The sequence below is a fragment of the Martes martes genome (assembly GCF_963455335.1).
Source record: "Martes martes genome assembly, chromosome: 13".
In the NCBI taxonomy this organism is placed as follows: Eukaryota; Metazoa; Chordata; class Mammalia; order Carnivora; family Mustelidae; genus Martes; species Martes martes.
The window spans coordinates 85057263-85082231 of NC_137901.1; the positions used below are offsets into that span (position 1 = coordinate 85057263).

Sequence of the window (24969 nt, forward strand, 5' to 3'; positions counted from 1 at the left end):
GGTTTCTATATCAAGTCCTCATTTCCAAGCCTCTTAGTCATTCTAGCAGGAACTCCTTAATTTGTAGCTGTCATTTTCTCTCTTTTACTAGTTTATCCCCCTCAGCTCTTTTTCACCAGCTGGTTTACTACATCAGTTTAGCTGCCTCAAAAATTCCATCAAAATGGACTGATAATTGAATGAAAATATAGCTGTTTTCCCAACTGAGAAGGCTTTTGCATCTTCCAAATGGTATGGAATGAAGCCACAAAAAAATCTGGTGTCATTTAAACTTAACATTCTGTATGCAAATTCTAAAACCCAAATTATAGATAATTTAATAGTGTAACTATCTTTTCCAGACTGGTGCTGCACCCAGGCAATTACTGATGACAGTGCCCTCACAACCTATAACCCTCGGCCTGTTTCGGTGAGTGAACCAGAAACTTCACCTTCTGCAAGATCTATAGTTACTCAGAGTATAAATGCTCTCTTTGTCATCATCTGCATCTGTCAGGAATATGTGAAATTCAGTGTTAATCATCACTGTAAGCATAAGATATGTAAATCTTTAGCCTACAGTGTGAAAGGACTTGAAATTATGTGGGCATTGCCAATTTCCACAAAAAGCTTGGTGAAAGCCATTTTCATTCATTGAGGAACATTTTGGGACGAACTTGAGTTTTTATTAGGTTATTGTGGGTAGCTCTGACTCATTACTAAGCTACAAGAGCCAAATTCATTCTGGTTTTAGTTAGAACTGTGTTCACAGTTCTAAAGTTTACTAATTCACTCAGCCACCTTTGTGTATGAATTCCTCACAAAATGTAAAGTACAACTGCTTGCCAGTTAACATTTCCTTGTGATTTGTTGGTTTCACAAAGACTTCACAGTAAGACATTGCGGAAGTCAAGAGTTTGTCAGGTTATAACTGACTGTAAAGAGGTTCGGGGGAGGGAGAGGCATGCATCATATTATGTAATAATGGGTTTGTGCCAGATTTCTTTAGTCTGTTTGTTCAGGTAAGAAGCTAATTCTTGAAGGGGCAAAGAACAGAGACATTCATCATCTACCTCATTTTATTCCAAACCTAGGCTTTTGCAGTGGAGGTTGCTGCTCTATGTCAGATAACATAGAAATAATTTAAGCAGCAGTTCCATTAAATTATTTTCTGCATCGCACTGCAAAATGTATATATCACATGTGAAAATCAACAATTTAAGGCTGTAAAATAAACTTTCACAATTTATTAAAAGACTCCAAAGTGAGGGGGGTAGCTATATATTTTTATTCTTGACCTTTTTTTCCAGGGATTATTTTTACTTAAAATCTTAACAAAATATAAAAAGCGACGGACAAAAAATCATGGCATTACATGGGAAAAGGCTGCATAGCTTTTAAATATGTCTCAAAGCACCAAAACTCAAATGTTTGCAATCAAATACAAAAGCTACCTACGAGTCACAGAACTATAAGCCATATTGATGCACTCTAAATGGCTGCTGAAAAAAGTCTAAATACCTTTATAAAACTCGTAAAGAAAACGCTAAAAGCTCTAGTGTGAACATGCGTTGAATTGAAGAACTCTAATGAGCTTTTTCCCTGCACAGAAGACTTCTGCCTCCAAGCAGCATAATGGGTTTTAAGCAAATATGTACACTTAACAAGCAGCTATTTCTAGATATGGCTGTTACACAAGATGACGATGTTTAGCAAAGCAGAAGCCCATCCTCCCATTTCAAGGAAGTCCAAGACAGTTTCTCTATAGACTAAATGTGAAAACATGTTTGAGGCACGAGTGAACTAACAAATGGGCTGGGGGGCCAATTCAGCTATCATTAAGTGTTAGAATGTGGAAGATCTGCCATTATTCATGTCCTCTTCAGTGTCACTTGCTGTTGCCAGACTGTCAAAAGGGTGGTTGAAGTGTTCTTGCTGGTCAGAAGAAACTGCTCCAAAGAACATGCAAGAAAACTGGAGGGAAAAAAGTATCTCCACTGTTCATTTGAGCGAAAGTCAGTGCTCATTAGATGCTCCAGGTAACAGCCCCTTTTCAGAAACTTGGTCCATGTGGTCTCCGTAACTTTGATGGTAATGGTTCATGGAACCAAACCTTCATGACTGGTACAGCACATCCTAAAACAAAACCCTTCCCTGCCTAAAAGGAACAGTTTGGGATCAGTGATCTTCTGACTCCTCTGCTGGAGCCATTAAAACTCACACCAAGGGAATGATAGACCCAGGGGCCCTCTGCAGGCAATCCTACTCAACTAATCCATCTTCTCCCCTTTCCCTCCTACTGCAGCTGAAGCTACCACTCCCAGCTACAGCCAATCCTTCCCTCCCCGTCTCTGCCTCCCAGGCCCTCCCAGACTGCTTCTCTGTTGAGTAGGAATACCAGCACTTAGGGTGCCTGGGTGGCTCAGTCATTGGGCATCTGCCTTTGGCTCAGGTCATGGTCCCGGGGTCCCGAGCCTGGAAGCCTGCTTCTCCCTCTCCTACTCCCCCTGCTTGTGTTCCCTCTCTTGCTCTGTCTCTGTCAAATAAGTAAAATCTTTAAAAAAAAAAAAAAAAAAAAGGAATATCAGCAATTAAGTGTCTCTCATCTTTAAAATACAAATAGCCTTGGGGCGCCTGGGTGGCTCAGTGGATTAAAGCCCCTGCCTTTGGCTCAGGTCATGATCCCAGGGTCCTGGGATTGAGCCCCAAATCGGGCTCTCTGTGCTCAGCAGGGAGCCTGCTTCCCCCGCCCCCTCTCTGCCTGCCTCTCTGCCTACTTGTTATCTCTGACTGTCAAATAAACAAAATCTTAAAAAAAAAAAAATACAAATAGCCTTATCTCATCCCGCCCCCTGCCTCAGCTATTGCCTTACCTCTGCTGTCAAGCTGTCTACCTTGACTGTCTCCATTTTCTCATTCTCTGATTCCTCAGTACTGTTTCTTGCTGATATAAGAAATACCACTTCACAAACTGTTCTTATGGTCACCCAAAATCACCACATCCTTAAGACAATGACCATTTTCAGTCTTTTTTTTCTTAAGATTTTATTTAATTATTCATGAGAGAGAGAGAGAGAGAGGCAAAGGCAGAGGGAGAAGCAGGCTCTCTGCTGAGCAGGGAGCCCGACAAGGGACTCAATTCCAGGACCCTGGGATCATGACCTGAGCCGAAGGCAGACACTTAACAACTGAGCCACCCAGGTGCCCCCATTTTCAGTCTTCATCCCAGTTGATACTCAGACACTTTCTTCTTATCCCTTCCTCAAGCCACACTCTCCTGGTTGCTTTTAGACTTCTCAGCTGGCTGGCCCTCTTCTGCCCACCCTTTGAATTAAGGTTTCTCCATCCCAGCACTACTGACATTTTGGGTGATGAGTCTTTGTTGCAGGGGCTGTGGTGCCCAGCAGCATCCCTGAGCAGCGTCCCTCGCCTCTACTCACTGGACGTCAAGTATCACCCCTCTTCCCAAACTGCACCATCCAAAAATGTGTCCAGACATTGCTCAATATCCCCTGGGGAGCATAATTGCCCCAGGTTAAGAACCACTGCTTTCTGTGATGGTAGTCCTCTCTTCTGTACCCTCTCCCTAGGAGATTCCATTCATACCCCTGGCTGAAATTACCACCTATATATGCCAGGGAGTCTCAAAGTTAGAATTTGAACTTCAATCCATATATGCTGCTACTTACTTGATTTCTGCAACTTAACATATCCAAAACTGACTTTGTGATCTAAGTGAGCAGTGAACCTGTTTCTCCAAACCTAAGTCTTCCTGAAACCTCTTTTTCCTTTAACCTCTATAACCATAACCAAATCTTGTTACTTTTACCTCCACAGTTGTTGTCATCTTTGGCCACGCCCCTCCATCTCTACTCTAAGGGATCACCATCTCAGATGCTACAACTGAGCTTCCACTCTTGTCTCACTGTATCCCATTCTTCACACAGTAGCTGCTTTGTTCTTCAGTTACCTTTTAAAAATCCAACTCTGTACAGTGCACCCAAAATAAGAAGATACCTAGGAATAAACCTAACTAAAGAGATGAAAGACCTGTTCTCTGAAAACTATATAAAAAAGATGAAAGAAATTGAAGATGACACAAAGAAATGGAAAGACATTCCATACTCATGGACTGGAAGAACAAATATTGTTAAAATATCTTTACCACCCAAAGCAATCTACACACTTAATGCAAACTCTATCAAAATACCAACAGCATTTTGGCAGAACTATAAAAAACAATCCTAAAATTTATCTGGAACCACAAAAGAACCCAAATAGCCAAAGCCATCTTGAAAAAGAAAAGTAAAGGCTGGAGGCATCACAATTTCAGACTTTAAGTTATATTACAAAGCTGTAGTGATGAAGACAGTATGGTACTAGCACAAAAACATACACAAAGATCAATGGAACCGGATAGAAAATTCAGAAATAACCCACAATTATATGGTCAATTCATCTTTAACAAAACAAGAAAGACTATCCAATGAGAAAAAGAATGTCTCTTCAGCAAATGGAGTTGGGAAGACTGAACAACAACATGCAGAAGAATGAAACTGGACCACTTTTTACACCATACACAAAAATAGATTAAAAATGGATTAAAGACCTAAATGTGAGACCTGAAACCATAAAAATCCTAGAAGAAAACACAGGCAGTAACTTCTTCAACACTGGCTGTAGCAACTTCTTTCTTGGTATGTCTCCTGAGGCAAAGGAAACAAAAGCAAAAATAAACTATTGGGACTACATCCAAAAAAAAAAGCTGTTCTACAGCAAGGGGAACAATCAACAAACTGAAAGGCAACCTACAGAATGGGAGAAGATATTTGCAAAGGACAGAGCCAATAAAGGATTAGTATCCAACATACATAAAGAACTTATAGAACCCAACACCCAAAAAAGAAACCAATTTAAAAAATGGATGAAAAGGGCACCTGGGTAGCTCAGTTGGTAAAGCATCCCACTCTTGATTTCAGCTCAGATCATGATCTCGGGGTCGTGAGAGCAAGCCCCAAGTCAGGCTCTGTGCAGGGTCTGCTTGTCCCTCTTCCCCTGCTCCTCCCCCCGGTGTGGGCACACACACACACTCTCTCTCTCTCTCTGAAAGAAATAAAATCTTAAAAGAAAAAAAAAAAATAGAAGACATGAACAGATAGTTCTCCAAAGAAGACTTACAGATGGCCAACAGACACATGAAGATGCTCATCATCACTTATCATCAGGGAATTGCAAATCAAAACTACCAATAGTACTTCACACCTGTCAGGATGGCTAAAATCAACAACACAAGAAACAACAGGTATTGGTGAGGATGTGGAGAAAAAGGAACCCTTGTGCACTGTTGGTGGAAATGCAAACTAGGGCAACCACTGTGGAAGACAGTAGGGAGGTGCCCCAAAAAGTTAAAATAGAACTATCTCATGATCCAGCAATGGCACTACTGGGTATTTTCCCAAAGAATATAAGAACACTAATTCAAAGTGATACATGCACCTCTATGTTTACAGCAGCATTATTTACAATAGTCAAAATACAGAAGCAGCCCACGTATCCATCAATTGATAAATGGAGTAAGAAGATGTATATATATATATACAATGGAGTATTATTTGACCATAACAAAGAATGAAGTCTTGCTACTTGCAACAACATGGATAGAGATGTAGAGAGTATAAAGCTTAGCGAAGTAAGTCAGAGAAAGACAAATTCCAAATGATTTCACTCATGTGGAATTTAAGAAACAAAACAGGAGAAAAATAAGGGAGAGAGAGAAATAAAAAATAGACTGAGGGCGTCTGGGTGGCTCAGTTGGTTAAGTATCTGCCTTTGGCTGAGGTCATGATCCCAGGGTCCTGGGATCAAGCCCCACATTGGGTTCCCTGCTCAGTGGGGAGTCTGCTTCTCCCTCTGCCTCTGCTTCTCTTTGCCCCACTCATTCTTTCTCTGTCTCTCTCAAATCTATAAAAACAACAAACAAACAAACAAACAACAAAACCAGACTCTTAACTACAGAGAACACACTGATGGTTACCAGAAGGGAGGGGGATCGGGGGATAAGTGAAATGGGTGATGGGGATTAACGAGCACACTTGTCAGTGATGACCACAGGGTGAGGTATGGAAGTGTTGAATCATTACTGTACACCTAAAGCTAATATAACACTGTAAACAAACTGGAATTAAAACCTAAAAAAAAATAAAGTCAGAGGCAGAAGGGGAAACCTCACTGCAAAACTAAAACTAAGGCTAAAAAATAGTATTTAACAGACACTAAAAAAATTTTTTTTTAATTTAAATAAAACAAGGCACCTGGGTGGCTCAATCAGTTAACTTTAAATGCCAAGGTACTTAAATGACCATTTATGTGGCTTCCAGGACTCATGAGGCATGATCTGGTCCTCAACAACTGCTCTAACTTCACCCTGTGCCATTGTTTCCCCTTGGCTATCCGCTCTCTGCTATCTGCTCAGCTAGCCTTCACGTCCTTAAAATGACCACACTTGGGGCACCTGGGTGGCTCAGAGGGTTAAGCCTCTGCCTTCAGCTCAGGTCATGATCCCAGGGTCCTGGGATCGAGCCCCACATCAGGCTCTCTGCTCGGCGGGGAGCCTGCTCCCCCCCTCTCTGCCTGCCTCTCTGCCTTGCTTGTGATCTCTCTCTCCCTCTATGAAATAGATAAAAAAATCTTAAAAAAAAAAAAAATGACCACACTTCCTCCAGCACAGGGCCTTTGCACATGCTGTACATGCACCCAATTCCATTGCTTTAATCTTTCTAGCTCAGCCCAAACACCAGTTTCAGGGAGAAGGCTTTCTGACCTAAATTTGGTCAGTCACATCTTAAATCCTCTCAAAGCATCTTGAACTTTTCCTTTATTGAACTCATCACAATTTTTAAAATTAGCACACATTTAGTCATGTGACTATTTCTTTAATGTGTATCTCTCCCCTAATCTATAATCAAGTTTAGGTATCTTTCTTGTTTATTTTGTTCTCCATTGTATTCCCCACATCTAAGACACATGACCCTTAACAGATACTTACGGGAATTCCATGGTAGTTGGATGAATTAATAAATGATTGACCCCTGTTCTGGCTCATTCTCACATATCAGAGAGTGAAGATGCTCTCTGCAGAGTGGCAGTCTGACAGCAGCTGTGGAATTCTATTTCAGATGGAACACCCCAAATTAGCTGTGATAGATAGAATGTTCCCCCAATGGTGTGTACATCTTAATCCCAAGAACTTCTGAATATGTTGTGTCATGTGGAAGAGGGAAATTAAAGATAGTAGATGGAATTTAAGTTGCTAATCAGCAGACTTGGACCATCCAAGTGGACCCAATGGGATTACAAGGATCCTTAAGGTGAAGGAGGGAGAGGAAGAATAAAGGTCATGGTAAAGTGATGTGAAAAAGACTTGACCAGGGGCGCCTGGGTGGCTCAGTGGGTTAAAGCGTCTGCCTTCTGCTTGGGTCATGATCTCGGGGTCCTGGGATCGAGCCCCATGTTGGGCTCTCTGCTCAGCGGGGAGCCTGCTTCCCCCTCTCTCTCTGCCTGCCTCTCTGCCTACTTGTGATCTCTCTCTGTGTGTCAGATAGATAAAATCTTTAAAAAAAAAAAAAAAAGGTATCATGTTTACAGCGTAGTCTTCTGGGAGTTAATGTTTAAAAAAAAAAAAAAAGACTTGACCAGCCATCGCCTGTGTTTTTTTTTTTTAATTTTGTAAGCACATTTCATAATTTTATTAAACTTTTTAAAAAGATTTTATTGGGCGCCTGGGTGGCTCAGTTGGTTGTGTGGCTACCTTTGGCTCCGGTCATGATCCTGGAGTCCTGGGATCGAGTCCCACATCAGGCTCCCAGCTCCATGGGTAGTCTGCTTCTCCCTCTGACCTCCCCTCTCATGCTCTCTTACTCTGTCTCTCTCTCTCTCAAATAAATAAATAAAATCTTTAAAAAAAAAAAGATTTTATTTATTTGAGAGAGCATGAGCAGAGGGGGAGGAAGAAGCAGGCTCCCCGCTGAGCAGAAATCCCAATGCGGGGCTCAATTATAGGACTCTGGGATCATGACCTGAGCCAAAGGCAGATGCTTAACCGACTGAGCCACCCAGGTGCCCCCACTGCTGGTTTTGAAGATGGAAGAAAACCACAAACCAAAGAATGCAGGTGGCCTCAAGAAAGTAGGAAAGGCAAGAAAACAGATTGTTCCCTAGAGGCTCCAGAAAGGAACATACCCCTGTCAACACCTAGATTTTAGCCCAATAAAGACCCGTTTTTGGACTTCTGACCTTCAGATCCTTAAGACAATAAACTGGTGTTGTTTTAAGGCTCTAAATTTGTGGCTATTTGTTCTAGCAGTAATAGGAAATTAATACAGTATTGGCTTTGATTTTAACTAGAGGCATAGTCTCATTTGCCTCTAAAGAATTTAGCTTGGACCAAGGTCAAGATCCTAAGGCTGGAAATGACCTAAAGATAGTACCTGCATCTGTTCAGTGTATATTACATGCACATATCTCTTCATAATGTTTATGGTGCAATACAGTAGACTAGAAAGCTTACATTTACTTTGGTTTTTGAAAATTGCCCTGAATTTGCTATTAGGGTAAATAGTCTTTGCTACCCCCTCTGTACTAAACCTCTGTACTTCACTGTAAATATAATTTGGGCAAAATGGGGAATGGAGGCACGGAGGCCATGGGAAGGCTCCAAGGGAAGGCTCCCAATAGTTTGGGTGGAAGATGAAAAGGGTCTAAATAACAACCATATTGTAATTCCAGTTTTGCAGGAGTTTGCCACATTAAAGTAAATAATACCCTTTAAAATAGAACTGTGTTGGGGCACCTGGGTGGCTCAGTCTATCAAGTGTCTACCTTCGGCTCAGATCATGATCCGAGAGTCCTCGGATCGAGTCCCACATCGGGCTCCTTGCTCAGTGCAGGGTGGGGAACCTGCTTCTCCTTCTCCCTCTGCCTGCTGCTCCCCCTGCTCGTGCTCTCTCTCTGTGTCAAATAAATAAATAAAATCTTTTTAAAAAATAGAGCTTTGTTTTTAAGAATTGAAGTGGCATGATGGGAACGTTGAAGAAGAGTCCTACAATGGTGCTCACGGAGCTTACAGTTCTTTATAAATGTCACTTTCCCTAGCGAGGAAATGGAAATCTTAGTGAACTTCAGGGAAGTGAAATGGTCAGAAAATGTTTTTGTGTTTTTACCTTTGAAAAAGTAAGCACATTATGTGTGACCAAAAGCACAGGAGGAGAAAATGCTTCTGTATAATGAAAGACAAGTTTCAGTTTTCACCTTATGACCAAGCTAGTAATACACAAGAGAAAACTGCTGTAACTGCTAGGCATATAGTAGGTATTCAATAAGCATAGCATCAAACTGAATAACGAATGGCATTTACTACCCAATTTTACTGGCCTAAAAGTCTTTTATACAGTGTAAGATAATGACTTTTTTTTAAAGATTTTATTTATTTATTTGACACACAGAGAGAGACACCATGAGAGAGGGAATACAAGCAGGGGGAGAGGCAGGTAGAGGGAGAAGCAGGCCCCCTGCCAAGCAGGGAGCCCCATGTGGGGCTCGATCTCAAGACCCCAGGATCATGACCTGAGCCAAAGGCAGACGCTTAACAACTGAGCCACTCAGGCACCCCAAGATAGTGACTTTTAGAAATACTATTTCTCCCTTCAAATTTCTAAGAAACATATTTCGAAACCAATAATAATAGCAACAGTAAAACAAGCTTGAATAGAACATTAATGTAAACATGTTAAATTGGGACTTATTATTTGAGATACTTCAGACTCTAATAAATCATAGTTCTCTTCCATTCAATAGATATCATAAGGTTTAACACAATAGCATTCTTTTTTTTTTTAAAGATTTTATTTATTTATCTGACAGACAGAGATCACAAGTAGGCAGAGAGGCTGGCAGAGAGAGAGGAGGAAGCAGACTCCCTGCTGAGCAGAGAGGCTGATGTGGGGCTCGATCCCAGGACCCTGGGATCATGACCTGAGCCAAAGGCAGAGGCTTTAACCCACTGAGCCACCCAGGCGCCCCCACAATAGCATTCTGTAAAGCTTATCATCCAGCTAGTAAAATGTTGGTATTAGAATAGGTTACTAAGTGGGACTCCACTATGAAGTAACTGGTAATATTTGTCAGGATGAAATTTATATTTGTACTACAATGGGTAAAGGATTTCCCAACCCAATTTGAAAAATAAAATGAGGACACTTATCTGAGAAAGTAGATTATATGACTTTAGCATACCATTTGTATTCAAAGATTATCCTGTAAGCAATTATAATTTATTCTTTAATACAAATGACCCAAATATCTACTTGAATATACTTTGTTGCTCAAAGAGCAATTTAAACTCTTGTACTGACAGCCCATAAGTCAGGCTGCTCCATTTCAGATTGGTTTCTCCTATCAAAAAGTAAGGAAACTATTTCCAGGACATGGGGGTGGGCTTGGGCAGGGAGGCTGCCAAGGGAGACAGATGATAATTCTTGACTGAGACGTGGTCGTGCCTCAACGTTTTCCCTTTACCTTCCTCAGATATGAAGAGCCTGGCATCTCCTCCGTGTCGCTGACGCTGCTTTCTGGCACTTCACTAATGTCTCCATTCACTCTTTTCATTACAGGGCTGCCACAGTTTTCCAACGCAGGGATGTCTGTTTGAGTCTCATTAGGATAAACCCTTTTGGTTGCTGCTTTTCTCAAGATACAATCCGGGGCCTTGCTGGTTACATTTTTACCAGTCTTTGAATTGTTGTTTGGTGAACACATCAGATCTGACCTGCAGCATTAATGGATTAAATTACTGAACTTTTTGCCTGGAAATGTATATTTTTATGTAACTAATGAAACAATATGGGTTGACAATGAGAACACTAGTGTAGAGAAGATATTGAAACAACACAGAACTGATTGTTGAAAGTTTAAAATTACCTCAAAAAAGTTGAAAATAAAACTACCCTACGATCCAGCAATTGCACTACTAGGGATTTACACAAGGATACAAAAATACAGATTTGAAGGGGTACATGCACCCCTATGTTTATAGCAGCATTACCAACAATAGCCAAACTATGAAAAGAGCCCAGTGTTCATCGACTGATGAATGGATAAAGAAGATGTGGTGTATCGCTTCTGGGCCTTCTGGCTAAGATCAAGTGAAGAAGATGTGGTGTATATAATAGAATATTACTCACCCATCAAGAAGAATGAAATTCTGCCATTTGCAACCAGGTAAGCAGAACTAGAGTGTATTACGCTACGTAATATATCAGTCAGAGGTTAATGCCATATAATTTCACTTTTATGTGAAATTTAAGAAACAAAACAGAAGATCATATGGGAGGGGGAGAAAAAAAGAGAGAGGGAAACAAACCATAAGAGACTTTTTTATTAACATATAATGTATTATTTGTTTCAGGGGTACAGGTCTGTGATTCATCAGTCTTACACAAAACAGAGCACACACCATAGCACATACCCTCCCCAATGTCCACCATGCAGGCACCCCCTCCCCTAAACCCCCTCCCCTCCAGCAACCCTCAATTTGTTTCCTAAGAGTCTCTTCTGGTTTGTCTCCCTCTCTGGTTTTGTCTTATTTCATTTTTTCCTTTCTTCCTCTATGAGTCTCTGCCTTGTTTCAGTGGGATCATATGATAACTTCTCTCATTAACTTACTTCTTTTAGCATAATACCCTCTAGTTCCAACCACGTTATTGCAAATGGCAAGATTTCAATTTCTGATGGCTGCACAATATTCCATTGTGTGTGTGTGTGTGTGTGTGTGTGTGTGTGTGTATCACCTTTATCCACTCATCTGTTGATGGACATCTGGGCTCTTTACATGGTTTGGCTATCATGGACATTGCTGCTATAAACATTGGGGTGCAGGTGCCCCTTTGGATCACTACATTTGTATCTTTAGGGTAAATACCCAGTAGTGTGATTGCTGGGTCGTAGGGTAGCTCTATTTTCAACTTTTTGAGGAACCTCCAAACTGTTTTCCAGAGTGGCTACACCAGCTTGCATTCCCACCAACAGCGTAGGAGGGTTCCCCTTTCTCCGCATCCTTGCCAACATCTGTTGTTTCCTGACTTGTTAATTTTAGCCATTCCGACTGGTGTGAGATGGTATCTCATTGTGGTTTTGATTTGTATTTCCCTGATGCCGAGTGATGGGGAGCACTTTTTCATGTGTCTGTTGGCCATATGGATGTCTGCTTTGCAGAAATGTCTGTTTATGTCTTCTGCCCAAACCATAAGAGACTTAACAAAAGAGAACAAACTGAGGGTCGATGGAGGAAGGTGTGGGGGGAGGTGTGGGCTAGATGGGGGATGGACATTAAGAAGGGCACTTGATATGATGAGCGCTAGGTGTTATATGTAAGTGATGAATCACTGAGTTCTACTCCTGAAACCAATATTGCACTCTATTTTAACTAACTAGAATTTAAATAAAAATTTTTAAAAATAAAGCTAAAATTTACATATATGATTACTTAGAAATTTTCTCTACAGATTCAAATTCTTCAGTAAAGCAACCCAGTGGGCATGTGAAAAACCTGTGATATAGTAACAGGGCCTGGGTTAGGAAAAAAAGTCAAATCATTATACATCTATATGATAAAATTCTATACAGTTACTAAAAATCATGTTTCTAAGTCATAATCAGTGATAATGGAACATATTCACAATATATTTTGTGAGAGACAAACAGGATAGAAAACTACATATCCTATATGATCCTGATCTTTTCTTAAAACCTTATGCAAAATAAAGTCTGAAAGAAAAAATAGTGAGCCAAATGTTAACAGTGGCTATCTCCAGGTGGTGCAATTTTATCTTCTTTGTACTTTTCTCTGTCTTCCAAACTTCCCATAGTACCTCTAAGTTTCTTTTACAGTGAAGCACCCTGCACCAGAAGAAAATAAAAGGGGTGGTGGTGCCTGGGTGGCTCAGTGGGTTAAAGCCTCTGCCTTCAGTTCAGGTCATGATCCCAGAGTCCTGGGATCAAGAGCAGGGAGCCTGCTTCCTCCTCTCTCTCTGCCTACCTGTGATCTCTGTCTGTCAAATAAATAGGTAAAATCTTCTAAAAAATTATTTTAAAAAAAAGTAATCGAGACAAAAGAAAGAAAAACAAAGGCTCTCTGTCCCCTTGTCCGAGAAAGAGTTCTGGGCAGTGAATAGAAACTTACCCGTGAAGCTTAACACTGTATCCCTCCTAAAAAATGACTGCCAAAACTGGAAATGAGATTTGGGTAATAACAAAGATAAACTAGACAGTCCCGTCAAATTCTGATCAGAACAAAAAAAGCAAATGTCTAGTGTGTGACTGGTGATATTCCTATGCTAGTTAGGTCCTACTGCAGCTCTTGCTGATTCAGTCAATATTTCTGATCTTCTCATGTTTTGCTCCTCCATTGTTTCCCATATGAATGCCAATGAACTCTTTCAGAATAGGATTGCAGTGGCTTTCTCTAATAAAGATGTTAAAACGTTGGCCTTACCTTTTTTGTTTTTGTGAAAGACACAGTGATTGCGGAGAAGATGCTCTACTTGGCTCATCAGCTAATGTAGCCAAAATGAAGTTAGCTTCCAATAACATATCATCGATACTTAAAGCCATAGGTCTAAAAACAGGCAAAGTAAAAGCAAGCATCATACACGTTTTCTGAGGGACATTAGGAAAATTAGAAAATGACACTTCAGGAGTAAAAAGAGACAGTAGAAGTAAAAGTCCTATTTGTCTTTTCACACAAAGTAACACAGTCCTAAGAGCTGAAAAGGTCCTTAGGCATCATCAGCTCCAATTCCAAAAAGTGCATCTATCCTAACCCAATCTCTGAAATTTTAGTTCTGACATGAAATATCATAGTTTCATAAAAATTAGACTCATTTAAGCCATGTTTAATTTTCTAATTAGGCAATAAACTTAGCACCATGTCAAATTTATAAATGTTTTCACTCTGCAGAATGTATCTTTTTCAATTACCAATTTTAAAATGTCACGTGTGGCATCCTTCAAAATTTCCATTTGGTAAGTGTTGCTAGTAAAGTTAAGGAATTCTCGAGGTACGAATTAATTTCAAAGTGATCCAAAGGGTTTTATTATTGATATACAACAAAAGGAAGGAAGGGAGGAAGGAAGGAACTCAGAAAAGTTCCCAAAGACTTACTTCCCAGGAAAATCAAAATGAATGGCTATAGGAGCATGTGTAGCTTCTGAAAATGTCAGCATTCCCTGAAAGAGAAAAAGAAGAAAAATAGTTGGAATCTTCACTTAAAAAACTACCAGCGAAAGTGTGACACAAATTTTTGTTTACCTTCAATTCTTTGAAGCAGAATGTTATTTCAGTATCAACTCCAATTTGAAAGAAGTCAAACTCTTCCGGGCCAACACACATTTCACTGTACACAGAATTGGTCAAATCTGTTCAACATTATAAGAAAAGAAGGAATAGAATTAGTTCCAGGGGTACTTGTTAAATTTTAAGATGAAAATATAACTGTAAGTGGTAGATTAAAAATAGCCATTAAATCCTTTGACACTCCTTCACTGAGAAATGGGGTCTTTGTCTTTGTCCCCTCCCCTTAAATTTGGGTAGTTGGGCTCTCTGAGTGCTAAGATATGGTGCTATAAATGACCTGGGACTGGTTTCTGAGCCCAGGCCTTAAGAGACTGGCAACTTCCACTTCCTCTATCCTCCATCCACTTCCTCTATCCTACAACACTCACCCTGAGAACTTGGCCACAATGCCGAGTTCATGCTATATGAAGGCCAAGCTAATGAAGAGGCCATAAGTGTCCATATGCGACTAACAGCCCAGCTGTGCTCCCAGCATCAATTATCAGCCAGGTCAGTGTGCCATCTTGGATGGATTCAGATGATTCCAGACCCAGCCACTACCTAACTGCAATTGTATGAGACTCCAAGTACAATCTGTGTAGCTGAGCCCCATCAACCAACAGAAACATAAGAGATAAGAATAAATTATTTGGAGTTTTTCACTATAAAAATGTTTGGTATACACACTCAGAAATACACACACACACACACACACACACACTAACTTTTCTTCCTTTTTCTCGTTTTCTAATTGAAGTGTAGTTCACATACAGTGTTATATTGGTTTCAGGTATTTAATATAAAAATTCAACAACTCTTATATTTCTCAGTATTCATCAAGATAAATTGTTCTTGGGGTGCCTGGGTGGCTCAGTGGGTTAAAGCCTTTGCCTTCAGCTCAGGTCATGATCTCAGGGTCCTGGGATCAAGCCCCGCATCGGACTCTCTGCTCAGCAGGGAGCCTGCTTCCCTCTCTCTCTGCCTGTCTCTCTGCCTACCTGTGATGTCTGTCAAATAAATAAAATCTTTAAAAAAAAAAAAAAAGATAAATTGCTCTTAATCCCTTTATCTATTTCACCCATCCCCCCTCTGTCAACCACTAGTTTGTTCTCTGTATTTAAGAGAATGCTTGTCTCTTTTTCTTTGTTCATTTATTTTGTTTCTTAAATTCCACATATGAGTGAAATCATAAAAGTGTCTATCTTTTTGTGATTGACTTATTGGATTTAGCATTATATTCTTTTTTAAAAAGTATTTATTTGAGAGAGAAAGGGCATGTGCAAACGAGTCGGGGCGGGGGGCAGAGGGAGGACAAGCTGACTCCCCCTTGAGCAGGGAGACTAATGCAGGCTCTATCCCAGGACCCTGAGATCATGACCTGAGCAAAGTCAGACCAACTGAGCCACCCAGGCGCCCCTAGCATTATGTCCTTTAGGTCCATCCATGTTGTTGCAAGTGGCGAGATTTCATTCTTTTTTATGACTGAGTAATATTACATTATATATACACCACATCTTCTTTATCCATTTGTCTATGATGGGTTTGGGTTGCTTCCATATCCTGGCTATTGTAAATGATACTGCAGTGAACAGAGGGGTGCATATATCTTTTCAAATCAGTGTTTTCATTTTCTCTGGGTAAACACATAGTAGTAGAATTATTGGATCATATGATATTTCTATTTTTAATTTTTTGAGGAACCCCTATACTGTTTTCCACAGTGGCTACATCAATTTACACTCCCTCCAACAGTACACAAGGGTTCCTTTTTCTCCACATTTTCGCCAACACTCATTATTTCTTGCGTTTTTTATCTTAGTCATTCTGACAGGTATAAGATGATATCTCATTGTTTTGTTTTGTTTTGTTTTGTTTTCTCTTTAAAGAAAGGCAGACTACCACACGCAGCACCTCACTTGGATATGTCTGGATTCTTGGATGCTTGGCTACCCTACAATCTCCTGCAAATGGACCTTGAGAGTTTGCTTGAAGACCTAGCAGGGAAGCACAGCTATTCATATACCCCTGACCAAAGAATAGTCCTCCCCTATTGGGAAGGTTGTCCTCTGAGGGCACAGCTTTGGGAGGGACACACATGGAGTGGTGAGGTTCCCCCTCACTAGGGGGACACCCGCCTAGCAGCCAGATCAGCTGAATCAATCCTGGCGGTCTATGGGGTGACTGATGTTTCAGCCACATCGCCCTCACATTTTCCTTGTGGTTTTGATTTGCATTTCCCTGCTGATGAGTGATGTTGAGCATCTTTTCAGGCGTCTGTGCCCATCTGTATACATTCTTTGGAAAAATGAATATTCAAGTACTCTGCCCATTTTTAAAAATTTATTTATTTCTTGATTTGAGAGAGAGTAAAAAGAGAGAGCTGGAGGCAGGATCAGAGGGATAGAGAATCTTAAGCAGACTCCGCCCTGAGTGCCCGACATGGTCTCGATCCCACCACCCTGAGATTACAACCTGAACCGAAATCAAGAGTCAGATGCTAACTGACTGCCCCACCCAGGCATCCCAATCTGCCCATTTTAAAAATTGAATTACTTTTAATAGCTTCATAGTATTTCATTATCTTTACGCTACCAATCTTCTGGTACTAGATCTGAAGTACAGAAGATGTCCCAAACTATTAAAAGAACTTACCTCTGGATAGTGGGATTTCAGGTGACTTTTTTGAAAATTTGTGCTTATTTTGTGTTTTTACTTTCTCCAATGAACATGAATTAATGTAAGTATAAGAACAAAAGATAAGCAGTATATATTTTTAAGGACCAAACACTACCCCAGAAATCATTCCTATCAAACAAGGAGGCTCATGTCACTTCCAGTGCACTGGCATAGAGGAGTTTCAAAAATAAACATTGGGCTCCCAGTCAACCATAACTATAACTACTCATTAGAAAGCTGCTCACAAAAAAAAAAAAAAAGAAGAAGAAGAAAAGAAAGCTGCTCACAGGGGCGCCTGGGTGGCTCAGTGGGTTAAGCCTCTGCCTTCAGCTCAGGTCATGATCTCAGGGTCCTGGGATCAAGCCCTGCATCGGGCTCTCTGCTAGGCAGGGAGCCTGCTTTCCCCGTTCTCTCTCTGCCTGCCTTTCTGCCTACTTGTGATCTCTTCCTGTCAAATAAATAAAATCTTAAAAAAAAAAAAAAAAGTTGCTCACAAGGGACAATGTCTTCTGGTTACTAAATGGCCATCTTTATTCAGAGATGGCATTATGGAACACAAAACAGACCCTTTCACTAGCCAAGCGTATATTTTCTAGATCATGCCCTTCTGAGTGTCAAAAAACAATGTTATATAAGACTAGAAAGAAGCAATAACGGCACAGTGGTAATTAGCCTGTGCCTTGGAGCCTATGTTCAGATAATCCACACTTACTGTGTGACACCAGACAAGTCACTGAGTCTCTTCGTGCCTCACATAGAAAATGGTCATAATAATAGTACCTAAATCACAGAGTTGTTACAAAGATCACATGAATTCATAAATGGAAGCCATTAAAAAAAAAAAAAAAAAAAAAAAAACCATGGAGGGACACCCGGACGGTTCAGTTGGTTGAAAAGCCAACTCTTGATTTTGGTTTGGGTCATGATATTGGGGTCCTGGGATTAAGCCCTGCATCAGGCTCCCCAGTCAAGAGTCTGCCTGAAATTCTCTCTCTTCCCCTCTCCTGCCCATCCCCTTGCTCACACTCTCCTTCTCTCTCAAAATAAATCTCCTTTTAAAAAGTTAAAAAATTTGGGCGCCTGGGTGGCTCAGTGGGTTAAGCTGCTGCCTTCGGCTCAGGTCATGATCTCAGGGTCCTGGGATCGAGTCCCACAACGGGCTCTCTGCTCAGCGGGGAGCCTGCTTCCCTCTCTCTCTCTCTCCGCCTGCCTCTCTGCCTACTTGTGATCTCTCTCTGTCAAATAAATAAATAAAATCTTAAAAAAAAAAGTTAAAAAATTTAATCACGTCTTATCTCCACTCAATCTAGGTAACTCTTGGAAGAGCTGACTTAAGAAGTATTCGGATTTTCTGCCATGTGTATTTGCCATCTGGAATATCTTACATCTCTAGTTCAAAACTACTTTTCCTCATGTGATTAAAGATAATCCCAATTGGATTGCTGGCCTCTTAATTTTTCTTTATGATAAACACAAAGGGTGATAAAAGATGAAAAACGGGGTTCTGGCTGGCTCAGTTGGAAGAGCATGCAACTCTTGATCTTGGGGTCATGAGTCCAAGCCCCATGTCGGGTGTAGAGATTACTAAAATATAAATACATAAACTTAAAAAAAAAAAAGATGAAAACCAGACCTTAAAAATCTTAACTGAAAATATACTCTTCTCAGTAACGATTTTTAAAACAACCTGAATTTCAAAGCCAAATATTTTAATTATTGATTATATTCCATTTCCTGGATCTCTTAAAAATTTTAATGATCTTTCTACATCTTACTGCTCTTTATTTTTTTTTAAGATTTTATTTATTTATTTTACACAGGGAGAAAGAGATCACAAGCAGGCAGAGGTAGGCAGAGAGAGAGGGGGAAGCAGGCTCCCCACTGAGCAGAGAGCCCAATGTGGGGCCCAACGTGGGGCTCAATCCCAGGACCCTGGGATCATGACCTGAGCCGAAGGCAGAGGCTTAACCCAGTGAGCCACCCAGACGCCCCTTTACTGCCCTTTAGACAAGAATAAATGTTATGCCACCAATGTTCACTGTATGGTCAGTCATCAAGAAACCCAGGGAGTGACATGCTATCCAAGAGCCACGACAGATGTAGTCCTTACCCATTGGTTCGTCACTGGAACTCTTAAGGCAAACACTGAGTGGGGTAACAGCAAGAGTAACTTCTTCTTGACTTGATGTAAAAAGAACAACTGCCTCAGCGAGCACTCTACAAACGTAATGAAAAGTATTATGTTGCTTGAAAAACAAGAAGAAAGAACCTTATTAAATGGGACTCAGATCTTTAATCTGGAAATAAACAAGGTTAATCAGCTGAGATTTTTTTAAAAACTTAGCCCCCCAAAAATCTATCTTCTTTTTTCTATGTGAGCTGCAATATTTTCAGCATATTTTAAAATTCACTTGAAGGCCAAGAGAATAGTAAAATATATTCTTAGTAAGACATGTGAAAGCTATTGAATAAGCCAGACACTGGAAGGAATGTCTTCAATTCCATGGTTTTATATACCCCATATATATTTTTAATGGCCTGCAATCACACTCCTGAGAGAGGTACTAGAAAACATTGCTGTTCAGATAGAACCGGGTGGAACCATGCTGGAGACGTGGGTGAGGGGTAGAGGTTTATGAGCAGCCTAACGCTTACATTTTTTTTCCATTTGTTACTTGCCCTAGATTATTACCTATTACTTTCAAGGTTGTCTTGACATCCCAAATGCCCTTTTATCCTGGGCTCCCTTTTTCAAAATAGTTGTATTGATAAAGAATTCACATACTGTACTCCACAGATTTAAAGTTCTTTAACTTGTATTTCCCTAACTACTAAATAAGTTGAGCGCATTTTCACGTGCTTTTCAACCATTTGTATATCTTCTTTGGCAAATGATCCATTCAAATCCTGTGCCCATTTTTTAAAGGATTTTATTTTTATTTATTTGACAGAGAGAGACACAGCGAGAGAGGGAACACAAAGGAGTGGGAGAGCGAGAAGCAGGCTCCCCGCCGAGTGAAGAGCGCGATGCGGGGCCAGATCCCAGGACCCTGAGATCACAACCTGAGCCAAAGGCAGATGCCCAACGACTGAACCACGCAGGCACCCCATGCCCATTTTTAATTAGCTTATCTTTATTACAAGATCTGGGCTACTTATGAAACTCAAGTGTTGTCAGATAAAAATGAGATTCTTAGAATGTATGTAATATTGATGTTAACCTGATGCTAGACATTAGCTCAGCAGTGTTTCTTGAGGCCAAAATGTCAGGAACACCTACCAAATTCATCTAGGAGCTTTTCCAGTGTTACGGGGGTGGTATTTTATAAGATACCAAACAACCTGATACAAAAAAATTACAACATAAATGTGCAATTCAAAAAGGAAGAAAAATACAATCACTAATAAGTATATGAAAAGATGTTCAAGCTCCCAAGGAACCAACACAACAAAATGGACATCTAATAATTCAATTTTCTACCTGTCAAGTTAACGAAAATTTTAAAGACTGATAATACACGTTACTTGAAAGGACTCCCTGACACTTCTGGTGGGAATGTAAATGGGCACAACATTTAAGATAGTAATTTGGTAGTCAGTATGTATGCAAATTTAAAATTTGGTAAGCCTTTGACCCAGTGATTTCATTTCTAGGACTCTGTGTTAAGCCTATAAGGTGGCCCCCAGTGATCCCCACCTCCTGGTACTCATGCCTTCCTATAATCCCCTGCCCCTGAGTGTGGGCTTAACTAACAAAGAAAATGGCAGAAGTGATGAAATGTCAGTTCTGAGATTAGGTTATAAAAAGACTTTGGCTTAGGGGTACCTTGGTGGCTCACTGGGTTAAGCCTCTACCTTCAGCTCAGGTCATGATCTCAGGGTTCTGGGATCGAGCCCCGCATCAGGCTCTCTGCTCAGCAGGGAGCCTGCTTCCCCCCTCTGTCTGCCTGCCTCCTCTCTGTCTACTTGTGATTTCTCTCTCTGTCAAATAAATAAATAAAATCTTTAAAAAAAAAAAAAAAGACTTTGGCTTCCATTTTTGAATTCTCTCTCTCAGTCGGTCATCTCAATCAACTGTCTTTCTGATCCAGTGGCCATTTTGTGATGATAATCAGATAGTGCACAGATAGTGTGGTGAGGAACTGAGGCCTACCACCAACCTGACTAGTGAGCTTAGAAGTTAGTCTTCTGAGACCTCTCCACAGCCATGTCAGTGAGTGTGGGAGTGAATCCCCCCCACCAAGTCCAGCCTTCAGATGAGACCACAGCCCTGGCTGACAGCTTGACTTCAACTTCACGAGACACCTTGAGCCAGATACACCCAGTTAAGCCATACGTATAACCATGAAGTAATCAATGTCTGGTTTCTTAAAGCTCTGAGTTTGGGGGAAATTTGTTCCACAGAAATAGGCAACTAATACACTTCCTGTGTGTGGCAGAAAGCTGGAAACAACCTACTTTTTCACTAATAGGACAATGGGTAACTAAATTACGGTTCACACAATGAAAAATTATGTAATCATTTAAGTGAACTGACACAGAAACTTAAAAAAGCAAGTTGCCAAATAATAATAATAGGACATTTTCTTTGAAAAAATTATAAGTATGTGTCTCATAAGTAATATAAATGTGAGAGGGGGGAAGAAGGAAGAGAGAGAAAGAAAGCTATCCATTGCTATAGGAAGAGGCTGAGTTACAGAGAAATTGGCTATGTATGGAAGAAGATCCACAAGGATATACACCAAATTGCTGACTGATGTTACCTCTGCCAAGAGGGATAGAGGAGACAGGTAGAGGAGCAGAACTTTTCATTTTTTTATCTTTGCAATCCTCTATAAATTCTAGATGTATTACAAGGAACATGTACGGCTTGTGTAACTTAAAAAAAAAGGATAAAATATCTTTGGTTCACAAAGTAATTAATGTTTAATGCTACAGCTTAACTAAATAATTGGGTGCACTTTTACTGACAAATGTACCTAACTCATTCTCTAAAGAAAAAATGCAAACACTTGGGATAAAATCAGTTTACATAAAAAATGTTAATGTTTCCTTGTGTTGTGTGTTTTATGACTCAGACAGAAGGCAATATATAAATGCAAAGTATTATTAGGTAATATATTTTTCTCTTGGTATCACTTAATGTAGAAAACCACTAATGGGATATTTTTAGAACTTTCTTGCCACTAAATCATATTGCTACCATTAATCAATTACATTATCTACTATTATCTTTCTCAGGGTTTCCTCTTGACCTTGTAAGGAGATTTTTCCACGTCAAATGTTAGCTTTTTTAAAAAATGTAACTGACTTCAAATTTTAATTAAAGGCATTAATTCTTTACTCTGCTCCCACATTATACTCAGAAAAAGAAAAATAAACACCAGAAAATTCATTACCTTGGTTGAATAACTAGTGTATTAGAACACATATTCTTTTCAAAAATAACTTGCAAGGGCTGACTTTCCTGAAAACACACATTATGAGTTCTTCTAATACCTTAAAAAGAATAAAGCAATCCATTAATCGTTTTAAAAAGTCTAAGTTTCACAGCCACGTTAAAATAATAAAATTAAAGAAACATTTCCCGTCTGGCAGGTGCATGTAGCTTGAAGGAGCACTATTTTATGAAATGTGTTTATTGCCCCCTAGTGGACACCATGCAACATGCCATATCCTCGGACCAATAGGGCAGTAGAGCTCCCAAGTTTTTCTGAAATACGGTTATTTCTTAAATTGTATGTAAAATAGTGATTGCCCACTACAGTTCATGTAGCTATCATTCTCTTTCACTACCTTTTCATCCAGGTCTGATATTTCTGGATTTCTGGTAATTCTGGAAGTCAGACATGAACGAATATCTTGTCTGTGAATTCTTTTTCTCTGAGGGGAGGGTGAGGGGAAGAGTGCGTAGCCATAGTAGCTACGGCTCTATGTGCCAGCAACTGTAGTACGCATTCTACACACATTACCTATGGTCTTCACAATATCCCTATGGGGTAGGCACTTAGTCTCAGAAGAGGAACCTGTAGCTCGGCGAGGCTGACTTTTACAAGGCTATTTTAACAAGGGTCGGTAGAATTTGAGTCTAAGTTTGAATATAGAGCCCATGTAATAAGATCCAAGTGGGCTGTAACTTTCTACAGCATAATAATGTTGTGGTGAGAATCAAAAGGACTCACTAGAAATATTTCTCATCTAACTTGGAATTTTTTTTTCTTTTGGGGAGGAAGAGGAGAGGGAGAGAGAGAGAATCCCAAGCAGGTTCCATGCCCAGTGCATGAGCCCAACCCAAGGCTCAATCCCACGACCCCAAGATCACGATCTGAGCTGAAATCAAGAGGTGGACGCCTAAGCAGCTGAGCCACCCAGGTACTCCTGGATTATTTTTTTTTGACCCAAAATTAATAATGGCAACATTTATTAATTTTGTAAGTATTTACTGACCACCTACTATGCACAAAGCTGCATTAGTTAGCTTTTGCTGGAAAACAACCCACTCCAAAACTTAGTGGCTCGAAATACCAAATATGTGTTATTTCTCACAATTCAGCTGAGTAGTTCTGGTTTCCGCTGGCTTAGCGGTGGCTGGAAATCTTGGATGGCTTCACTTTCACGTCTAGGGCCTCAGTGGGACAACCGGCACAGCCGAGACTGCTGGGAAGGCTGAGGCCTCCCACCACATGGTCTTAATCCTCCAGAAGCCTACTGTGCAGCACTTGTTCTCATGCTGAAGGAAAGGTTCCTGCCTTCACAGGGGAAGCTGCCAGGCCTCTTAAGGCCTAGGCTTGGAACTCACACAAAATCGCTTCTATTTAATTGATAAAGCAAGCCCACAGCCGGCCAAGATTCCAGCTGGGGAAACAGACTCCGACTTTCCAAGGGTGGGGAGCAGCAAATAATTTGTGAGCACTTGTTTGATAATCTACTACATGGGAACAATTTTAGGAGCTAGGGATTAGCAAAGCACAAATTAGACAAAAATCTCTATCCTCACAGAGCTTACCTTCTAGGGAGGCGAGACGGACAATAAGAAAATAAATAATTATAATAATTGATTGGTCACGTCATAATAAAGGCCACAGGAAAAAAGCAAAGCAGAAGGGGCATGAGGGGGTGCCAGTCATGGTAGAGAGCAATTTTTTTAAAATTTCTTATTTATCTATTTATTTTATTTATTTGAGAGAGAGAGAGAGAATGAGAGAGAGAGAGAGCATGAGAAGGGAGAGGGTCCAAGGGAGAAGCAGGCTCTCTGCCGAGCAGGGAGCCCAATGTGGGACTCGATCATGGGATTCCAGGATCGTGACCTGAGCCGAAGGCAGTCGTTCAACCAACTGAACCACCCAGGTGCCCTGGTAGATAGCAATTTTAAACAGGGAGGTCAAGGAAGACCTTATGGAAATGAAGCCATCTGAGTAAAGACTTGGAGGAGGAGAAAGAGCAAGCAATATGATATCTGCAGAAGAAGCTTGCTAGGCAGAGGGCTTCCAACCCATGTAGGACCTTAGTGACCATTGTAAGATCTCTGGCTTCTACCCTGGATAAATGGGGAGGATTTGCAGGGTGGGGATAGGAATTTGGAACACTGGAATGACATATCCAACCTATTACATCTTTGCACTCCTCCATAAACTTTTGGATATACTACAAAGAGCATGGCACTGTGAGGAATTACTGTGATTTCGATTTGGGGAAGACACAAAGCTCCAAAGTTGGCACAACTTACCCTATTTTAAAAACGATTTTCAGGTTGCTTTTGGAGCAATGGGTATTAGATGCTTGTGGTCTAAATTTCAAAAGATACCAAAGAGCAGACAGTGGAAAGTAAGTCACCCCAGCCTCTGACTCCTGCCACCACCACCCCCGTATCCTCCACAGAGGGAACCACTGTTACCAGTTTCTTCGGTATTCTTCAAAAACAGCCTTGG

General features: G+C 40.5%; 1 protein-coding gene across 1 annotated transcript in view; it reads right to left on the minus strand.

The window, feature by feature from the left end:
- Positions 1-1846: 1846 nt before the first annotated feature.
- Positions 1847-24969, minus strand: part of RAD9B (RAD9 checkpoint clamp component B) — a gene marked incomplete at its 3' end in the record, with an annotated part of 35103 nt that continues 11980 nt past the window's right edge. The window contains 8 exon segments of the mRNA XM_080821208.1: positions 1847-1858; positions 1861-1953; positions 10552-10801; positions 13526-13648; positions 14195-14259; positions 14342-14448; positions 19152-19258; positions 22441-22540. Coding sequence (XP_080677334.1) covers positions 1847-1858; positions 1861-1953; positions 10552-10801; positions 13526-13648; positions 14195-14259; positions 14342-14448; positions 19152-19258; positions 22441-22540 — 857 coding nt within the window.